Raw genomic sequence first — 19477 nt, 5'->3', positions numbered from 1 at the left:
CTTTACTGCATCTGTGCATGCTCTAAGTCTCTCTATATAGGCTATACCCTATGATGGCCAAACAACACAGCAGAAGTTGGAGAAACGACGACATTTCAATCCGTCCTGGACCATTATCAAGTCGTATTTTACGACTTGATAATGGTCCAGGACGGACCGAAACACCATTGTTTCTCCATGTTCTATTGTGTGGTTTGGTCATCATATCTTCAGTCACGTTATTGTGACTCATCGTCTGCCTATACCCTCTATTTCGAATGTCTCCCATTGTGGTAAGGGTGACGAGTGCAGGGCAATATTCCATACGAGATAGTAAGAGTGATTTTTAAAATAAGATCATTGCAGTAGTATCCTATTTGTTAATATTTTAATAATTTATCTTATAATTTTACCGGCTGATGCTTAGTTTGTTTTACTATGCTCACAAAACATTTGGTTATCAGTCATTATTATTCCTATACTGTATCCTTTACATGTTAACATTCTATTAGAAGTGATTGTGTCTTGTATCCAATGTGTGTTCTTAATTTTATCCATATCAAACTAATTGAAGTGTGTTGCTGTTGAAAATTATACTTTTCATTCCCCGCTGAAAGTTGTAGATAACTGCTTGTAGTTTTTTAGTTTTCTATGCAAAAAAGATCTAATTGTATTAGAATTGAATTTGACTAAGGTATCCATAGATTAATGGAATTAAAATGAAGCATTAGAGGAGTGGATTGCAAAATGAAAGATTCAATGAGAGCTTGCATAGGGGCATTGTATATTGGAGTCAATATATGGGTGGGTAGCACAACCTTGCACAATTCGATTGCTCACTGAGTAAGAGACAGGTAAAACATCAGCAACAACAAAGATAGAACTATTATCAGAGAGGAAGCTAGACATAAGATCACAGAGACAAGATGGGAAGACAATGGGTACAAGTTGGAGAGTAAAGATTTTTTCCAAACCATTAAACCTATTAAAACAAAATTAAAGCATTCTTCTTACCTGAACTTTATTTGATCAGTCCGGACATGGCTGAGAAACTGGGTGAAGGTTGGATGGTTGGTGGTGGTGGTATTTGCCAAGCCCAGGGACTCTGCCTGATATTACTGGAGGCTGTCCTGCTGGAGTCTTCATACCGGTGAGCGATCTTATGCTGCAGCTTCAAGTATGGATCATTGCTGCCCTTGACTCTCAACATTTTGTCTCTATAGAAGTAATAGTTTGGTGCCTGATAGTAATATACATGAACTTCTCTAAAGCTTTTTATAAGGTACCACATTAATTAAAGACAAGCAAGTAAATTAGATTAAAGTATAGCACATAGCTATAAACATAGATTAAATAATCAAATACTAGAATGGATACAACAAGGACCAACTTAACTGCTTGGTTTCATTCAGAGTTCATAGCACATCAGAGAGACACTTGACCATCTCACTGACCAGTCACGTGGCAACACACATCAACAATCCTGTCTTGACACTTGGACAACCAATCAACGAGACACAGCAAACCTGTCACTGGCAGTTGCAAGGGAATTAATGCAAATGCCTTCGAGGATTCTCAGGAACACTTATTGACACTGTAACGTATGTTTATGTTACAGTACATTGTTGGGTAGATTAGATACATGGTGTTTAGTGGGTTTTCATATTTATTTAATGGTCTTACCTTGAGGTGCTTCCTTGAGGTGCTTCCGGGGCTTAGTGTCCCCGCAGCCCGGTCGTCGACCAAGCCTCCTGGTTGCTGGACTGATCAACCAGGCTGTTAGACGCGGCTGCTCGCAGCCTGACGTATGAGTCACAGCCTGGTTGATCATGTATCCTTTGGAGGATACAGCAGTATCTTGGATACAGCAGTGTCGTAGATATTGAGACGGAGCTTGGATGAGAGCAGAGAGCTGAGTGAGGCCGGAGTCGCAGAGCTCTATGCGGGAGAGCATGGCGGCTCGATGGGGAAGCTGCTCAGAATTCGTAGTTATAAAGTTCCGGGTTCAATTCCGGCAGAAGTGGAAACAAATGGGCAGAGTTTCTTTCACCTTGATGCCTCTGTTCACTTAGCAATAAATAGGTACCTGAGAGTTAGACAGCTGCTACGGGCTGCTTCCTGGGGGTGTGTGAGTGGAAAAAAATCAGTTGATTGATTGACAGATGAGAGGCCAAAGAGCCGGAACTCAACCCACGCAAGCATAACTAGGTGAATACATACACCGACACACACCGTATGCAACTCACTGGGCCTTGGTCTCACCGGTAAGCAGAAAGGAGGCGCTCAAATGGGTGTCTGACGATGATGAGTCTCATGGAGTCAGCGAGAAGTCGTTCCCTGTCCCTGGCAGAGCCTGGTGGAGGGAAGAGCTGCTTCACCTGCCCATGAAGGCTCTCGTTCTCCACCTTCCCTGCCAGCATCAGCAGATACTTCACCCATGTCGTCGATGCTGCCTGCAAGCACAAGGTTCATCACTTGTATATGTATATATGGTATATAATATAACATATGTATATTTCATTCACGTGGGCACTAGGAAACTTGAACCGCCGACCTCACAAGCATGAAGCGGAAGCTCTACACTGTACTATGAGACTAGCCATAATAGGAAAGATTTCAGAGGCAACCACCTGCTGACCAACTGAAATTTTATACTTTCTCCGGCTTGCAAGATTTAGTAACCACGCCCACGTCATATAAATTGTCAACCACACTATCATGGAAATAAACATTTTCATTCACGAAATAAATGTTTATTTCCTCAATAGTGTAGTTGACAATTTGTATATGTATTTGTATCTAAGATAACAATTTCGAAAAAAAATATCTAATTTCAGGAAAACTGTTTGTTAGGCAACTTGGCCTTTTAGGCACAAAACACACACACACACACCTATTACACTTAGGTATTTAAACACGCACGCACGCAGGCGAGCGAGCACGTGCGTGCGTGCAAATAAATCAACACCGAGACCCCTACCTTAAATATCGGGCACCAGACAAAGTGGTGTTGAGGGACCCATCTGAGATTGGTGTAGACAGGGTAAAGCTTGGCCACACCTGTCACGTTGGTAGTATGACACACCTCCTGCACCCTCAGCCTCCTCTCCCTGAGCACCTTCTGCCGCGCCTCCCTCATTTCCTCCGTCTGCATGCAGTAGCACCGACAGCACAGGGTAGTAGATGGGAAATGCTAGTAAGATGCTTTTCAGTGATGCAGTACACAAAATTATAACCATAAGATGTTTATGTGAATTTACCTGAGGGACACTTAACACGCTATAGTGGCTTCCACGAGGACAGGAAGCCGGTGGCTTGTCAAATGCCACCCCCCCCCCTCCTTATCTTGAGGTTATCTTGAGATGATTTCGGGGCTTTAGTGTCCCCGCGGCCCGGTCCTCGACCAGGCCTCCACCCCCAGGAAGCAGCCCGTGACAGCTGACTAACTCCCAGGTACCTATTTACTGCTAGGTAACAGGAACTTCCTTCCCTCCATTTGTCCTAATGATTTTTTAAATTTGGATTTTACAGTTTAGCAGTGTTTTTGGTATTTACGGCTTCGGCAGGTAGGCGATTCCACGTATTTATAACCCCATGAGTGATAAAGCATCTCCTGTTTTCAGTCATGTATTGTGGTTTGTTGCCACAATATGGTAAGCCCTCAGGTAAAATTCAGGCAAATATTTGGAACTAATTCTTCTAATACTTCCCAGGTGTATATTATGATTTATTTCCTTCGCTTTACTGTCAGAAAATTCAGGTTGATGCAATATAATCGTTTCCAATAATTTAGTAGTTTTATCAAGCAGATTTGGGCAGTGATAAATTAATGGTCTTTACATGTGTTTTTGTTGTACTATTATATTGCTGAAAACATTATATCAACCGGTCCTCAGACTAAGTCCATTCTATGGACCCCAAAAACGCATTCATTAATTTTAACATGTTGTTCATTCAAAAAAGGAATTTATCATATATAAATTAATATTGTTATATATTAGCAAATTGTGTATATTTAGGCATTGGTTAGGTTAGGTGTTTGGGTCTGTTGAGGATTATTTGTATTTGTAGTACGTGGGTGAAGCATTTACAGCGTTGTGGTTCGATGTTCCAAGTCTTCAGCGAAGCACTTGTTCCGGAAGGGTTCGGACGTCTTCCGTTGTGAGTTGTGTGTAAACCGTTTTTCATTCGTAAACGGGGTTTGGCGGGTGCATGGAATGGACTTTGGCCTTTGTTTGTGAGGACAGGCTGCTGAAAGGGAGTTAGGGTCGTGGGAGAGTTGTAGCAAAGTCAATCTAGTCGAGACCGCACTTACATCGCCTGTCCTCAGGCTAGGCTCCTCCAACCGGCGGTTGATTCCAAAGACGCATTCATTAATTTTAACATATTGTGTATTCAAAATTTGTCTTTTCTCCAATATAAGTTACTATTATTACATACTAGAATGTGTTGAATAGTTGAGCCTAACTTAGGTTATAATGTTCAGTTGAACATTATTGGAATTTGAAGTACGGGAAGGAAACGTATAGAGATGGGATCCGAGCAGAGAACGTGAACGAAACACTGCTCGAAAAAAAAATACTTGCGTCTTCAGTTGGTAGTCGTGTGTAAAGTGTTTTTCACTAACGAGCATTTGGCCTTAGTTGTTGAGGACGGGCTGCGCCTGTTGGTCGTGAGAGTGAACGTCTTGCTTCGTTGACGTACGTGTATGTGATCTATGTAAGTTATGTCATTTATTTTTTTTGTTTTTATTAAGGAGTATCCAGAGTAACCAGTCGAGTCATTCACTTATTATTATCGTACTGACCAAGATGTGATATAATTTCGTGTGATGCATGTGTACCGTAATTAGGAAATGTATAGTTAAAATTATACAATTAAGCCACAAACCCTCAGGTTTTGCTGTCGTCCAGCGGCAGCAAAACTAGCACATTTTACACACACAGAAATCACAATAGCGTGATACATCAAATGAACAAAAGCTGGGATGCTCCCGGACGCAGGTTCGAATTCCCGTCACGGCCCTTGTTGATTTGTTCTAACACATTTTATTACGAGAATAGTCTACTTTTACCGCTAGGAGTCCATTGTTCAGCACCTACACACCGGAAGTCAGTCTCCACCACCACGGAGCACAAAACAATTGTGAATTCAGAAGACATCCTCTAGACGAAGCTGGAATAACAAGGCTGAAACTTCCCTTCCTTGTTATGGCTGAATGTGGCGATAACAACATTTTATTTATAAGATGTACAAAGGGTTCATAGTGCAGTAGTCAGCAGGTACAATATTTTTGTTTTACAAGGCCATTTGCACACAGCGTTACTGGGTCATGGGCGTCCTTATTCAGGGCCTTACACTGTAAGGTTATCGGGAGACATTTACGTGGAGCGTAAGCGTCTTGAGACTTTCAGTTTATCAGTGTTCTTCATAATTCTGTCGCACGTTATGCTCCGAACGGTCTATTGAAAGGGGGTTGTCGGTAGGGTCTCGGTAGGACAGTTGGGTTCGTTCTCGATTCACACTCTGGAATCTCGAGTTCCAATCTCTGGCGGGAAAGAAATGGTTGGGTAAATTTTATTTCACTTTATGCCTCTGTTCACCTAGCAGTAAATATGGTACCCGGGGAGTTAGTCAAGTGCTGTGAGGTTGCATCCTTCGGAGGGGGTCGACCTCGATATCAGCCTAACATATATATTATGTTAGCGAGCGGGACAGTGCTGGTCGCCTGTCCCACTAAAAATAACAACTTGTAAGGAAGTATAATTAAAGAGTTTTAAAGGCATTAATTTAACCAACAAATTTGTATTCAAATAAAACATTCGGTGTACCTTCAAGCTTGCTAAGGATCCAGCTGCTAAGTCATCTTGACGAAGAATGGGATAATTGCTTTTAATTAGAAATAATAATAATGTCTATCCAACCCGACCCAGTTCCACAATACCTACTTTAAATAAATGTTCAGCATTTCTAAGCTGAGAAAATCTCTCCATACATTAAGAAATCTTGAGCTACTAGCCTAATATTAAATTTTTGGGAGTTGCGAACTTTACGTATAAGGAGGAAAATATGAACATGAATGCAGCAGTTTTCACAGGCTGTAAATGAACATTATCCAGCAAGTGATGATAAATGTGCATTAGCATCTCGAGTTACTAAATACTCCTTCACAGTGTCTTACCCAAGTGCCACTCAGACTCTTGACAACATCCTTCTTGTACAGCTTCTGGTTCCTGGCGCGAGGTCTGGTGGGGAGCACCAGGTCCTCTCGCCTTGGGGTCATCTCTGCTACGTCGCCCAAGACAACTTGCTTAACTACGACTTCCGAAGAACTGGATGTTTTCACGAAGGCCTTGTTTGAGTCGGTGTTATACTGCGTGAAATTATTCATTAAAGTATTTGCACAAAAGCCATCACAGAGGTTGTCTTCGTGCGCCGTCGGTGTCGTCGGGTGACTGGGAGTTGTACCGAACTGGACAGACGGTGTGTAGTGATTGGGTTGTATCCTGAACAGCATCACGTGAGCTACAGCACACAACGTCAGCACCACCAGCACCAACAGTAATCGACACACTCTTTTCATTCCCTTTCCGAAGCACTTCACTGCATCTGTAGCAGTGCCCATCATAGTAAGACGATCTTCTGGTCAAAACGCAAAAGAGCGGCAATGTTCCGTAGCTGAAAATTCTCTAGATATGAATATGCTTCCGAGCCGATGGGTAGAATTATTTGTTAATATTCGTAAGCACCGCTCCAGTTTCACAAAATACGCAGTTGAAGGAAGCGAGGGGCGTGGCTCACAAGGTGGCGGCGACGCCCTCACGTCACGAGCGACAGGGGGACACTGACGGCATACCGACCCTTCCAGTGTTGATGCATGGCGGTCTCGCCTTATCTGATGCTGTCTTACACTCTGAAATTACGTTTATATTATATTTAAACATATACATCTTATTTGTAACTGGCCATTCAGTTAGACATGTGACGTCTGTTACATATATTTATGTTAAATATATGTGACAGACCCTCGCGCTCACAGTTCCCTGACAAGAGAGCTTAACTCTCTTGTCAAGCTTAACTGCCAACACACCTCCACATAGTGACAGCAAGGCGGACAGCATGTTCAAGTTTTCAAGAGAAAACTACATAGTTTTCTTCAAGAGGTTCCGGACCAACCGGGCTGTGGTGGATATATAGGCCTGCGCGCCACTCCAAGCAACAAGAGGTCACGACCTCTCCGTAGGGTGCAGTCGTACCTCCACAGATCGCCAGTATCAGCTATTGATACTGGTAATGCTCCAAAGGGCCGCCACTTACGGGCTGTTCATGCCCGTGCCACCTTTTGGGTGGCTTAATCTTCATCAATCTCAATCCAAGCAACAGCCAAGCTCTCGCAAGTCAAGCCTGACCTCGGTCCGGGCTTGGGAGTAGAACTCCCAGAACCCCATCAAGCAGGTAAGCCCGCTTCCTATCATAACTCGCACTATATTTCCCATTTTGAAACTTTTCCCTTCGCTTGTGCCTCTCCATCCACTTTACTATTTCGTTTCTATGCCCGAAACGCTTTGCGTAATAGTGGCTTTAGGCATTGTATGTACTAGCTCTACCTATAAGTCAACCAATCTTTGTAAAAATTTCTTGTATGTACCTTACCTAAATAAACATTTATTTATTTATTTATTTATTTATTTACTGAAAAATAAGGTGTGCATCATTTCTATGTACTTTCTTAATCCCAAATGTATCTTCTTGTATATAAATAAATAAAAACAAATGGGTCTCGGTAGTACAGTTGAGTTCGTTCTCAAACTCACAGTCGGGAATCCCGGGCGGGACAGAATTGGTTGGGCACGTTTCAATCACCTAATCCCTCTGTTTACCTAGTAGTAAATAGGTAACCAGGAGTTAGCTTGCTTTGAGATTGCATCTTAGAGAGGGGCAGTGGTTCGGTCCTGGAGGCGGGGATACTTCGCTATTTAGATTTAGATTTTTTATTCAGGTAAAAAAGCTTAACTTAAGCTAAAAAAAAAAAAGCTTAATCTATAAGCTTAACGTCTATATAGCAGTCCCCGTGACGCAGGTGTAATTAAAGCACTCGCCCGACGCTTCGCGAGCTCTTTGCCTGGGTTGGTATTGACCGGGGAGGATTGACTGGCCCCCAATCCTTAACTCTATTCTGAGGACCGGTAGAGGACCCCCATACCCATCATATGGATGGTAGAGGACCCCCATACCCATCATATGGATGGTAGAGGACCCCCATACCCATCATATGGATGGTAGAGGACCCCCATACCCATCATATGGATGGTAGAGGACCCCCCATACCCATCATATGGATGGTAGAGGACCCCCATACCCGTCGTATGGGTGGCAGTGGGCCCCATACCCATCATAAGGGTGGTAGTGGACCCAATACCCATCGTGTAACTAGTTACGCTCCCTATATCAATCCTGTGGGCGGTAGTGAAGGTTGCTAGTGTCTAAAGAAGGCTTAATGAATTTCATTTACGTAACGGAAAAACATTTTAATAACCGTTTTAAACCAGACATTCCTAATGTTAAACTTCCTCTCGTCCTCAGGTCCGGCCAACTACAGGCAGACAAGAGAAGGCAACGAGGACAGTCTCTGTACTGAGCATCAGCGACGGGATACAACGATGGTCTGCCCGTCACCACTTGGTCTTCTGATCTTCGAGCTCGCTTGCTGACGACACCTCGGGCCGATTCTAGAGTCAAATGTTGAATTTCTGTAATAAAATTAACTCAAAACACTTATTTTATCCTTCCTTGTATAATTCTGAAGTTGGAGAACAAGATCAGACCTGTTAGTCGTGTGGCTCTCAAACTTACTTTAACTAATTTGTAGATTAGACATTTTTGTATGTTTTCCATTCTTTGATACAGAAGTCCAGATGGATACACTAGTGAATGAGAGGAATAGTTTGAATAACCACTGAAGAGTTCTTTCATTTAATTGTCCTACTGCCTGGTATTTATAAGGTTGAATTAATTTTGGGATGGCTTGTACCTTTAGTGGCAGATACGTCTGATAGCTTTCTTTCAAGAGATCAACGGTACTGTTAATGTAGTTTTTAGCTATAAGAAACCATGCCAGCAGCATCAGGTGGAAAGCTTTTAGAGCTAGGTTAGTGGAACAAGAGATCTTGGGGGGGGGGCGGAAGAGGCTGGGATTAATCTAGTCACCAATAGGGGGATCAACGCAGAAGACCAGCGAGTGTTTAAGAAACTTTTCCCCGTTCAGGCGACAGCCCCAGCATCTGTACTCTTGCTCCAGGACGTCTCAGCACTAGTCACTGCACTTTAGTGGGAGGCGAGAGACTAAAGGAATTATCATAAGGCACCAAACCAGGAAGGCTATGTAGCACCATCAAATATTCATTTTTAATTAAAAATGGCAATTCACCTTCAATCAAGTAAAACCTATATTTAAGTATAAATCTTAGTTCACAATTAAAACCTTGAGATTAGACAAGCTTAATACTTAACATGTGTGCATCACAGTCTTGTTCCAAATTGTAATCTGCTAATCAACAAAAATACAAAAGTTTAATGAACATTTTTAACTTTGCTAGAATTCACAATTTTCTTTCCCGCTCCACCCGCCATTTTTTTCCTAAAAAGATTTAATTAAATCTGGTCCATATATAAATTTGCATTTATGATGTGTACAAGTTAAATAATAGTTGAGATATTTATTAATCATACTGGGTCGCAATATAGAATGCACTTCTGTGGCTAGAAAAATAAGCAACTAAGGAAATCATCTAGTTACCATATTAGAATGGGTTTATAATACAAAAACCTGTAAAACTTATTTTACGACATCGGAGAGTTGAGCCGCCGTTAAAGTTTGATATTAACTGCTAAATAAAGAAGAAACTGAACAAAAGCCATTCATCTTTGAAACCTAGAGGTGTCTATGGGAGCGAGGCCCACAACCAAGTTTTACAATGAATCCCCATACACTGGTTTGTAGGGGAGGTACTGGTACACATTTGTCCCCTCCCCCCCCTCCCCAGGTGCATGGTGCCAATGTCATGTCAGTGATATTAAAGTCTATCAATTAATAGTTTAACAAGTTAGGATTTGTCGAGTTGTTAATTTCTTAAAATACAAAGTTACACTAACGACACTTGGGTCCTTAGAAAGTTTTGTGAACAAGCATAAAGCGACCTCCCGGTTCAGGTATTAAAGAATAATATGAGCTAGTTTAAGTTCTAATATTTTACAACTTAACATTCAGGAAACCAGGCCATTTTCTGGCAAAAAAAATATCTAAGGCTGGTCTCACGACACCACGTAATGTCTTGCCACTTTATCCCGTCGATATAAATGTTCAGTACCGAGACAGTCTTTGTTGCCTTTCCTGTTGTACGGCAGCGGTCGCCCGAACCTGGGAAGGGAAGAGAAGAGTTAACAGAGGTATTATACTCCTTAAAATAAGATCTTAAATATTATGGCAAGATTAACTTTGAAACTGTTTCGCAGCCGTTTAAGCCCTTATGAGTAACCTGGAATCTTTTTAAAAGTCTACCAACACCCCGTACGTTATGACAATTTAAGTTGTATTACAAATGAATAAAGTAAAACAAGCCATACTGACCCTCCAGCGTGAGACTAGGAGGACGGTGTACCAAGATGACCTCCAGGTGGTAGTGCCTCGCTCGTTGCCGCTTGTAAACGAACTGGAGCCCACCTAACAATTCTTAGAACAATTTGCTATTTAGTGTTAGAACTTTAAATATGGTCATCCTACTGGACTGTGCACATGTTTCAATAATGTAACCATGTTAAACACTAATAAAAACTAAATTTGTCTGGCGTTAACTATGAAGTAGTCCTTACCCTTGTCTACTACTAACTAGCTGGAAGCCTCTGCCAAGACTAGCAGTAAGAGTTTGACCACAGCTGTAGGCATCAGTGTTCACACCATTAGAAATTGTTTTTACCGCCCTCGTTTCCACGTATGCAAGACTAAAAAATTCAAAATATTTAAGAGAAGTCATTGTGTAACCTATATCTGACACTAAGCACATTACCGTTTTGATCTATGATTTATAGTAACCAAATCAAAGTACATTTATTTACCATATTACCAGGTATTCCACAGGATAGCGTAGAGTTTGCCGTGTCCTTGAAGGCCGAGAGTACGTTAAGCTGGGGGCCGTGGGACCAAAGGAAGCTGGGTACCTTTACTGTAAATACATTAATGCTACACCTTCAGTAACAATCGTGTGAACAGTCAGTTTAATTTTCTTATACTAAAGTAAAAACTACATTGAAACAAGTGTTAACATTGACCTCTAAGTATCTGGAACAGTCAACGTGCATGGCTATGTTGTACATTACCAAACCACAACTAGGTGCTAGAGCAATCCACTGGAGAAGTGTCCAGAGACTAGCGTCTGAATTTTACTTACGGCGCGTTTGTCAAGTTTGACTGCCTTGTATAGACCGCCGGGGCGCCCACAAGCTCACCACTACGAACCGGTAGTCAAGTTAATCTCAGGTGCAATAGAACGATTATTCCGTTAACTATTTTAATGAACTATTTACACAACTACACTAATTTCAATCATGAAAGATTCAAAGCGACTGAAATGCCAATACGTTAAGACAATTTTAAGATTAATATATTACGATAGTTATATAATTAACGTTAATAGTAAAAAACAGACTAACACATGTTAAGACAGTTTTGACTTAACATTTTAAATACTAGTAACCCCTTGGTACACTCAAATTTGTTATGTATTCAACTGAATTTTAAGGCTGAAGACCAGACGTTAAGGGCTAGCTAGCCTCCCGCACGATACAAGTGGGGTAGAGGAGCGTCACAGGCTGGTTTGTGTCAGCTATAGGGCCACACGCAGCATCATGCGCACCTTACCCAACCTTCGACTCTTCTAGGCAAATAGGAAATTGTAATTTTTTCCCTATACACTTTAACAGTGCCAGTACGGGGAAACCAAGGGAAAGGGAGGGAGGGGGGGGGAAGGGAGACATTCACCAAAGGGGGAGGGAGGGACAAAGGAGAGAGGGGGCGCAACAAAGGGGGAAAGGGAGGAGGACGCAGGAAAGTGAGGGAAGGGCGCTCAATAAAAGGGGGGAGGGCGCGCAACAAAAGGGGGGGGAAGGGGGGGGGGACGCAACAAAAGTGGGGGGGGGAAAGGGAGGGGGACGCAACATGGGGCAGAGGGGAGGGGGACGCAACATGGGGCAGAGGGGAGGGGGGACGCAACAAGGGGCAGAGGGAGGGAGGGAGGGAGGGGCCCCCACATACAGCTCACCTCCAAGAGACGAAGCTGGAACTGTATACCAAAAGTGAGGTAAAACACACTGAAGTGTATTTTGTCTCATCGTCACCTTTATACCCAGCAGCCAACCAAACCCGGCCACTGATTGGTTGACATTCACCCTGAAACTCACCTCATTGGTTAACATTTCACGAGTCTGAAGTGTCAATTATCAATGGCCAACAGCCACTCCTTCACTTCCCTATATATGAACGAGTCTCTTATGAACCAATAATGATCCCCAGCTTGTATGTTTGAAGTTCTTAATTTCAAAATCTAACTCACAAACCAAATACAACATTCTATTGTAAATGTTGCAACATAACAACAGGTACAACAGAGCAACATTGGCAGTGAAGTAGTAATCGTCCGTCAGTCAAGAACTGTTAATGGCAGCTCGACAACTACAATATACTGTACAGTATATGCAATACTAGACTAACAAACCCAACAACCCAAAGTTCCTGATACAACACTGGATGATGTTAAATATTTGCTTTCAATTGACTTAAGATATTGCTTCTTAATGACAAATTAAGTGATTTTAACTCATTGAAGTGTGGACATTTATACTTTATAATAACTATTAACGTCCAGAATGACATTGTTCAGAATATTATTCTGCACAAGTGGCGTTGTCTACGATCACTTCCTGACGCCGGACGGGTCCTCGGTGCTCCTCTCGTCTTCAAAACAACACTTCCTACCATCTTCTTCGCTCTTTCTGTCTCTGCCTCCCCAAGGTACTCCTCGAGCGCCTGGAACCAGATTCACGAAAGCACTTACGTAAACACTTACGAACCTGTACATCTTTGCTCAATCTTTGGCAGCTTTGTTTACAATTATATAACAGTTAATGAGCTCCGAAGCACCAGGAGGCTGTTTATAACAAAAACAACAGTTGATTGGGTAGGTTTCATGCTTGTAAACTGTTTAATAAATGAAAACAAAGCCGTCAAAGATTGAGGAAAGATGTACACGTTCGTAAGTGCTTGCGTAAGTGCTTTCGTGAATCTGGCCCCTGGAGTATAAGTCTCAAGACGAGTCTTATAGGATGCCAGGCGGTTCCCAGCTCCTTCCTACACGCCCTCTACAGCTTCAACCTCTTCAGTTATGCCTGTTAGAGCTGTAGGTTTACCTTAAGAGTTATAACTGTCTTATCGTAATCTCCACCTCAGACGATCACAGCCAGACAGTAAGGAAGGCAACTAACACCGTCTCAGGGTACTAAAGAACATCTACAACGACGGGATAACATAACACGTCATTGCCTCTCATCACGTCAAGTCTGTCACGTGACACCAGCCTCTTATGTTGATGCCTCTCGTCGGTCTTGCCTCTCAAGTCTTCCTACTTGGGAACCTGTACACTGAACGTTGCTACCTTCAATATTGTCACTGTATCCTCAGGATGGATAAAGGGTCCATAAATATAGTCACTCGATGTGTATGGGGTCCACTACCGCCCGTAGGATGGGTATGGGGCCCAATACCACCTGTAGGATGTAATGGGGTACACTGCCAACTGTTGGATGAATATGGGTCCACTACCGCCCTCAGGATGGGTATGGGGTCCACTACCACCCACCTGTGTGCAGTAGTGGATCCCATACCAATCCTGTGGATAGTAGTGGATCCCATATCCATCCTATGGGCGATTGTAGGTCCCATTCCTATCCTACAGGTGGTAGTGGACCCCATACCCTCTCTGTTGGCGGTAGTTCAATTCAAATTCGAATTCGAATTTTTATTCAGATAAAAGTACATACATTGATGAAGAGTTATAAACTCGTAACTAATTAGTAACTAATTAGTTATAGTGGTCCTCCTACTCATCCTGTGGGCGGTAGTGGCCCATACACCATCCTGTAGGTGGTAGTGGATCCCATACCCCATCGTGTACTCACCTAATTGTGCTTGCGGGGGTTGAGCTTTGGCTCTTTGGTCCCTGTGGGTGGTAGTGGATCCCATACCCCATCCTGTGGGTGGTAGTGGATCTCATACCCCATCCTGTGGGTGGTAGTGGATCCCATACCCCATCCTGTGGGTGGTAGTGGATCCCATACCCCATCCTGTGGGTGGTAGTGGATCCCATACCCCATCCTGTGGGTGGTAGTGGATCCCATACCCCATCCTGTGGGTGGTAGTGGATCCCATACCCCATCCTGTGGGTGGTAGTGGATCCCATACCCCATCCTGTGGGTGGTAGTGAACCCCGTACCCATCCTGTGGGCAGTAGTCGACCCCATACCCATCCAACAGGTGGTAGTGGACCTCATAAACATCGTGAGATTTGTTCTGAACCCCATATCTATCCTGTTTGCAGTAGTGTACCCCATAGACATGACAGCGTCTTATCTGTTTTCTGTTGACGTTCCTATAGTTCATTCTCTTTAAGATTTTTAAAGCGTATACTATAGTATATAATGTTTAGGGGACGCATCATTATTTTATGTAATAATTTATAGAGTGCTTATTATAATTTACTGAGAAGCACCAAGATTTCTCCTAACCTTTAACAGGATGCACTATAGAATAGTGGTTTAAATCATGGGTTGAAACATTAGTTGACACAGAATGGAGACTTATTATAATGTTGTTTTAACTATTTTAGTAAAGAGAGTATTCATCTGTCAACAGTTATCATCTTCGCTGACGACTTCACTACACTCTTAATTATTAAGCCTTAAAATCATCCAAAATACTAAAATAAGGAGCCATGGGCGGTAGCTATGTATACCATAGGTGAATTATAGATGTTAATTAATAATTTTAATGATGGCAGACTCTGGGGAGCATTATGAGGATATCATCAACACAAGAGTGAATAAGGCAGCAGTGGTACTAAAAGTCCCCATCTCGCAGGATAGGTGGTCATACAGGACCATATGTTCAGTAGCCTGCACTGACAAATTTTAGGTGCATTATGAGGATAAATTGAGATGCATACAGAAATCACAATAGCGTGATGTATCAAATAAGTTCAGTAGACCTTCTGGTTACAACTCTTTTTGACCATGTCGTAGCTCAGTCGATTAAGGCAGCGTCTGGGATGATCTCAGACGTAGATTCGAATCCTAGTCACCGCCCTTGTGGATTTGTTCATGAGATACATAATTTATCTTGACGAGTTTCACCTATGTCTGAATTAAGATAAGTTTTCTACTCTTACGCCAAATCTGAAAACATTGGTGTTTATGGCCCGCCACCACAACCTGGCTGATCAGGCATCCTCTATAGAATCTAAATTATCTACAGTTCCCTCTTCAATTTTTACAATTATTACTGCAACACTGGTTTATATTTTCTGGTACAGCGTTGAAGTGTTTTGTTCGGACTTTACCTCAGGAGCAGGACGTTGTGTCTCTTGCCAATATATAGAAACTAAATTCCATTTTTAGGCTTCACGATTACTGTTTCCCGTGGTCGGAAACGGGAAGAACTTTAGCGCCCCCCCCCCTGGGTCGTAAATAAACGACGCGTAAATGCCGGTATTTTTACCACGAGTTGCGGTAGCGTCGTAAATTTACGCGCGATTAAAAAATATTTGTATAAAATCCAATTCTTATTCGATCGACTTGGGGATAGTATGAAAATGTTTGCCATTAAATTTCCGTTTTCTCTAATAGGCACATGGCCTATTTGGGAGAACGGCATTGTATTGTAACTTAGTGGAAAGACTATTGTATTGTTGACACGGCGAGGGTAATCGCCCACTTCACACACTCTTGGTGTAGGCCGCGATCATGATTCTACATTTATATGCATATGTCCGTGTAGGAAATTTAATTGCGATCACAGTGATACCAAATTTAACACTGTAGGACAAGTGTGGAGTTGACAACCCTGAAAAGAATAGAAACATTTCGTCGCTGTTTGGAGCTCACGGCTAGTGATCGATGTAGCTCTTTAGCTTTTTGTGTGATTTAACTAATGCTTTGGTGACATATACGTATGTTCTTATACATCATTCTATTGCGAACACATTGGTACAAAAATGAAATCTGTACATCGAAAATTAAGGTCAGGACAGCGAAAAGAGTATGCACTTTTCAGTGTTGCCGCTCGGTCACCCGAAAACGTCCATTTCACCTCGGGGTGCGTCCAGTCCAGTGCGTGGAGAGCATGAAAGTGCTATTAGGCTTGTTGAGGTCCACCAACAACAGGTACCTGTTTACTCCTATGTGAACAGAGGCTTCAGGAAACCTGCCCAAACGTTTCAATCCCGCCTATAGTGGTTAATGACTTATTATATATTATTTTGATATAAATTCCTGTTTGTGATTTTTTAGCACCAAATTCACTTTGTAACCGGCAGACGTCATCCACACCTGGTCCACCCTGCGTGTTGCGTTGGGCAGCAGTCTCACACACATGCTTGGATACGCAATAACAGTTTATTTGCATAGATCTTGCCTATCCAATTTAGCGGAGTCTTAGCCCTGCGAGTACCACGGGAGAAACCCCAAAAGAAAGTCTTGACTGCGCTGTCTAGTTGCTACGATAGCGGAGTTGGCTATAAAAACAGGTTTCAATCAGACAACATTCCTGGCCAGACTAGACGGTCTCTCTCTCACTGTCGTCGAGATGGGCTGCCTTATTATGGACCCAGAATGTGATATTCATCTTGTAACAAAAAAAAGTGTCAGTCTGATTTCACATGACATACTATGAAGATTTTCTTCCAGCATTTCTACTATCGCCTTTGCACGATACAAAGATGTCAAGTTGAAAGAGAAAAAGAGTCAAACAGTGAAGTTCCATTTGATATTCTTGTCACAGGTATTCAAGAAGGTAACCGGGGCTGCTGCTGGTGTTCTCTGGGGGCAGAAGGGTGCCTGGTGACCCCACTGGAGGAATCTTATTAGTGGAGCGATGGCTGGCCCTCCAGACCTTCCACCACCATACTTCCCTCCTAGCGACTTGCCTACCTCCCTACCTTCCTCTTTCCTCATCTTCTTTCTCTTCCTTTCTTTATCTCTCAGACTAGGGTTCATAAGGGCTGTTACCTCTTCGCTTAGCCAACTGACATATCTAGTGAAGCTGCAAGCAAGAGCTGTTATCCTACCTCAGCTCATCTGAGCTCTGCTCCTAGTGAATTTATTTATTTCATGAGAATGTGCTTTGAACCAATTACATGGGGAACTATCATATAAGGAACTTGGTGAAACTGCGAGCAAGAGGTAATCCTCCCTTAGCTCAGTTGAAACCTTTTCTTGAGCCCCATTTTTTTCATGAACCTATTAGATGCATCAATATGAATAAACTTTATTCATTAACAACATTAGGTAACAATCATATAAGGAAGAGGATGAGCCTGAACCTATCTGTGTGCCAGAGCCTTCGTGTGATCAGTTGACCTGATCTCCCGTGTATCAACCTGTTGAGTGAACAAGTTCCAGATGCCATTCAGCCTGGGAGTGAATGATCGCTGATGGAGTGATGTTCTAGAGAAAGGCAGTTGCAATATGAGACTGTTAAAGGTTGACAACCTAATGCCAAAATCCAGATTAGTATAATGGAGAGAAGATTATATGAGTGGGGAAAACCTGGTCCACTGGGGGGTCGAATTACGACTTGTGCTTCCAGTAGACGCCGATAACTGGCCAGGCACACAGGTAAACTAGCAGAGAGAGACTAACATCAAAAACAGATGCGCAAAAATATATCAACGAAATATGAAACGCTTTCTAATTTAAAGTCCACATTGTTAGCAGTAATGCCGATTGGTAAATTATGTAACCAAATGGGGGAGTGTGGGGGAAGGAGGGGAGGACCTTTTAGACGGGATGTGTAGGAACTTTAGAGGGGGTTGCTGCTCTGGGAGGGGAGGTGGTGTGGGAGGGGTTGTTGCTGTGGGAGTGTGTGGGGGGTAGAGAGGTGTTGCTGATGTGGGAGTAGGGGGGGTTGGGAGAGGCATTGTTGTTGAGGGAGTGGAGGGTTGGGGAGGGGGTTATTGTTATGGGGGTTGGGGGGTTGAAAGTGAAGTTGTTGCTGTGGAAGTTGCTGGGTTATGAGAAGAGATGGTACTGAGGGCAGAGGGGGGTGGGGGAAGAGTTGTGATAGGGGGTTGCCGATGAGCAGTGTTGAATTACTTTGGGAGTTGAAGAACTTCTGAGCCATGGGAATTGGGCAGTGAATGGAAGTTCAGTAATTGGGTAGGTGGGTGGGTGGGTGGGGGGTAGGACGTGACCCACTGGCCTAGCTACCAGTGGCTGTGGGCGATTGGGTAAACCCAAACACTCCTCTCACAACTTAAGGTATTGCCATATCCTGCCGAACACCATACACAAGTTACACAAGTATATCTCCCCTCGCCTTCAGCCTCGGTGTGTTCCACGGCTCACAACTTCCCGGAAGAAACCTGCAGGAGGTTTCAGTGTAAGGGAACAACGTGAGCATATACCTCATCTCTCATACCTTGGGTGGAGAGAGCCGGGAACGGGAGGGGGCGAGCGCGCACGCGCACACACATCTCGCGCCCCCCCCCCTCCCCCGCGAAGCTCCTATTCATTGGCCTCCTGTGCATCTAATACACACACATTCTCGCTGCTTCCTGGGGGATGTGTGCACGCGCGCGCGTGTTAGAGAGAAATATATGTAGTAGACATAATATAGGGAAAATAGATTGGTTAGAAAGGCGGGGATCCAAGAGCTAATAGCTCGATTCTGCAGGCACAAATAGTAAATACACGCTCACCTCTGTACTCCGTACCTATTCCTGTAATATGGAACCTGTACACCGGCTTAGGAATCTGTTCACTGGTTCATTGACAGTTGGGAGGCGGAACCAAAGAGCCGAAGCTCAATCCCCGCAAGCACAACTAGGTGAATATACACACATAGCCGAGTAGACGGCACTCGGGGGGGTGGGGGGGGGGGGTTGTCACAGTCCTGAGGGCCCGGGTTCGATTCTTAGCTGCACGCACTTCCCAAATTTCGTGTGAAAATTTTAAGAATTATTTTTTTAACAATATTGTACATGAAGTTGGCGAATATTAGTGTTCACAAGGTTCACAAACTGCAAGATAACGTATAAATCATGCGTTTTCGGGCTATTGGTGGGGGGGGGGGAAAGAAAGAAAGAAAGAAAGAAAGAAAGAAAGAAAAAGAAAAAGAGAGAAAAAGAGAGAAAAAGAGAGAGAGAGAGAGAGAATCGTTTTTTATTCAGCTGACTTT

The 19477-nt window shown here is 43.1% G+C and overlaps 1 protein-coding gene and 1 long non-coding RNA gene across 6 annotated transcripts; both read right to left on the bottom strand.

The window, feature by feature from the left end:
* Positions 1–1203: 1203 nt before the first annotated feature.
* Positions 1204–6840, bottom strand: LOC138349875 (carbohydrate sulfotransferase 10-like). Of its 2 annotated transcripts, XR_011230174.1 has the most exons (4): positions 6161–6840; positions 2960–3127; positions 1663–2432; positions 1204–1511 (listed from the first exon to the last, which is right to left on the bottom strand). XR_011230174.1 is itself a non-coding variant. In XM_069335141.1 (3 exons), the coding sequence occupies exons 1-3, from the start codon at positions 6605–6607 to the stop codon at positions 2238–2240; spliced, it is 810 nt and encodes a 269-aa protein (XP_069191242.1). In that variant the 5' UTR covers positions 6608–6840; the 3' UTR covers positions 1204–2237. The 2 variants fall into 2 exon arrangements, 1 of the variants encoding a protein (XP_069191242.1); XM_069335141.1 differs by having other exon boundaries at positions 1204–2432.
* Positions 6841–9646: 2806 nt separating this feature from the next.
* LOC123759561 (uncharacterized) lies at positions 9647–12706 on the bottom strand. Of its 4 annotated transcripts, XR_011230175.1 has the most exons (6): positions 12294–12706; positions 11424–11483; positions 11092–11198; positions 10849–10911; positions 10607–10708; positions 9647–10396 (listed from the first exon to the last, which is right to left on the bottom strand). It is a non-coding gene; the product is annotated as an uncharacterized lncRNA (long non-coding RNA). The 4 variants fall into 4 exon arrangements; XR_006773047.2 differs by lacking the exon at positions 11424–11483 and having other exon boundaries at positions 12294–12695; XR_006773049.2 differs by lacking the exon at positions 12294–12706 and having other exon boundaries at positions 11424–11996.
* Between the last annotated feature and the right edge of the window lie 6771 nt (positions 12707–19477).

This window comes from Procambarus clarkii, chromosome 32 (genome assembly GCF_040958095.1).
Source record: "Procambarus clarkii isolate CNS0578487 chromosome 32, FALCON_Pclarkii_2.0, whole genome shotgun sequence".
NCBI classification, from domain to species: Eukaryota; Metazoa; Arthropoda; class Malacostraca; order Decapoda; family Cambaridae; genus Procambarus; species Procambarus clarkii.
Note: the sequence above shows the minus strand (reverse complement) of the source record. Positions and strands in the feature narration are given on the sequence as shown.

Coding starts and splice junctions, on each gene's coding strand:
- LOC138349875 (XM_069335141.1), bottom strand. CDS start 6,607: ATGATGGGCACTGCTACAGATGCAGTGAAGTGCTTCGGAAAGGGAATG. Junction 3,128..6,160: donor AGAGTCTGAGTGGCACTTGG/GTAAGACACTGT, acceptor TACTGCATGCAG/ACGGAGGAAATGAGGGAGGC. Junction 2,433..2,959: donor TCTGGTGCCCGATATTTAAG/GTAGGGGTCTCG, acceptor TTGTGCTTGCAG/GCAGCATCGACGACATGGGT.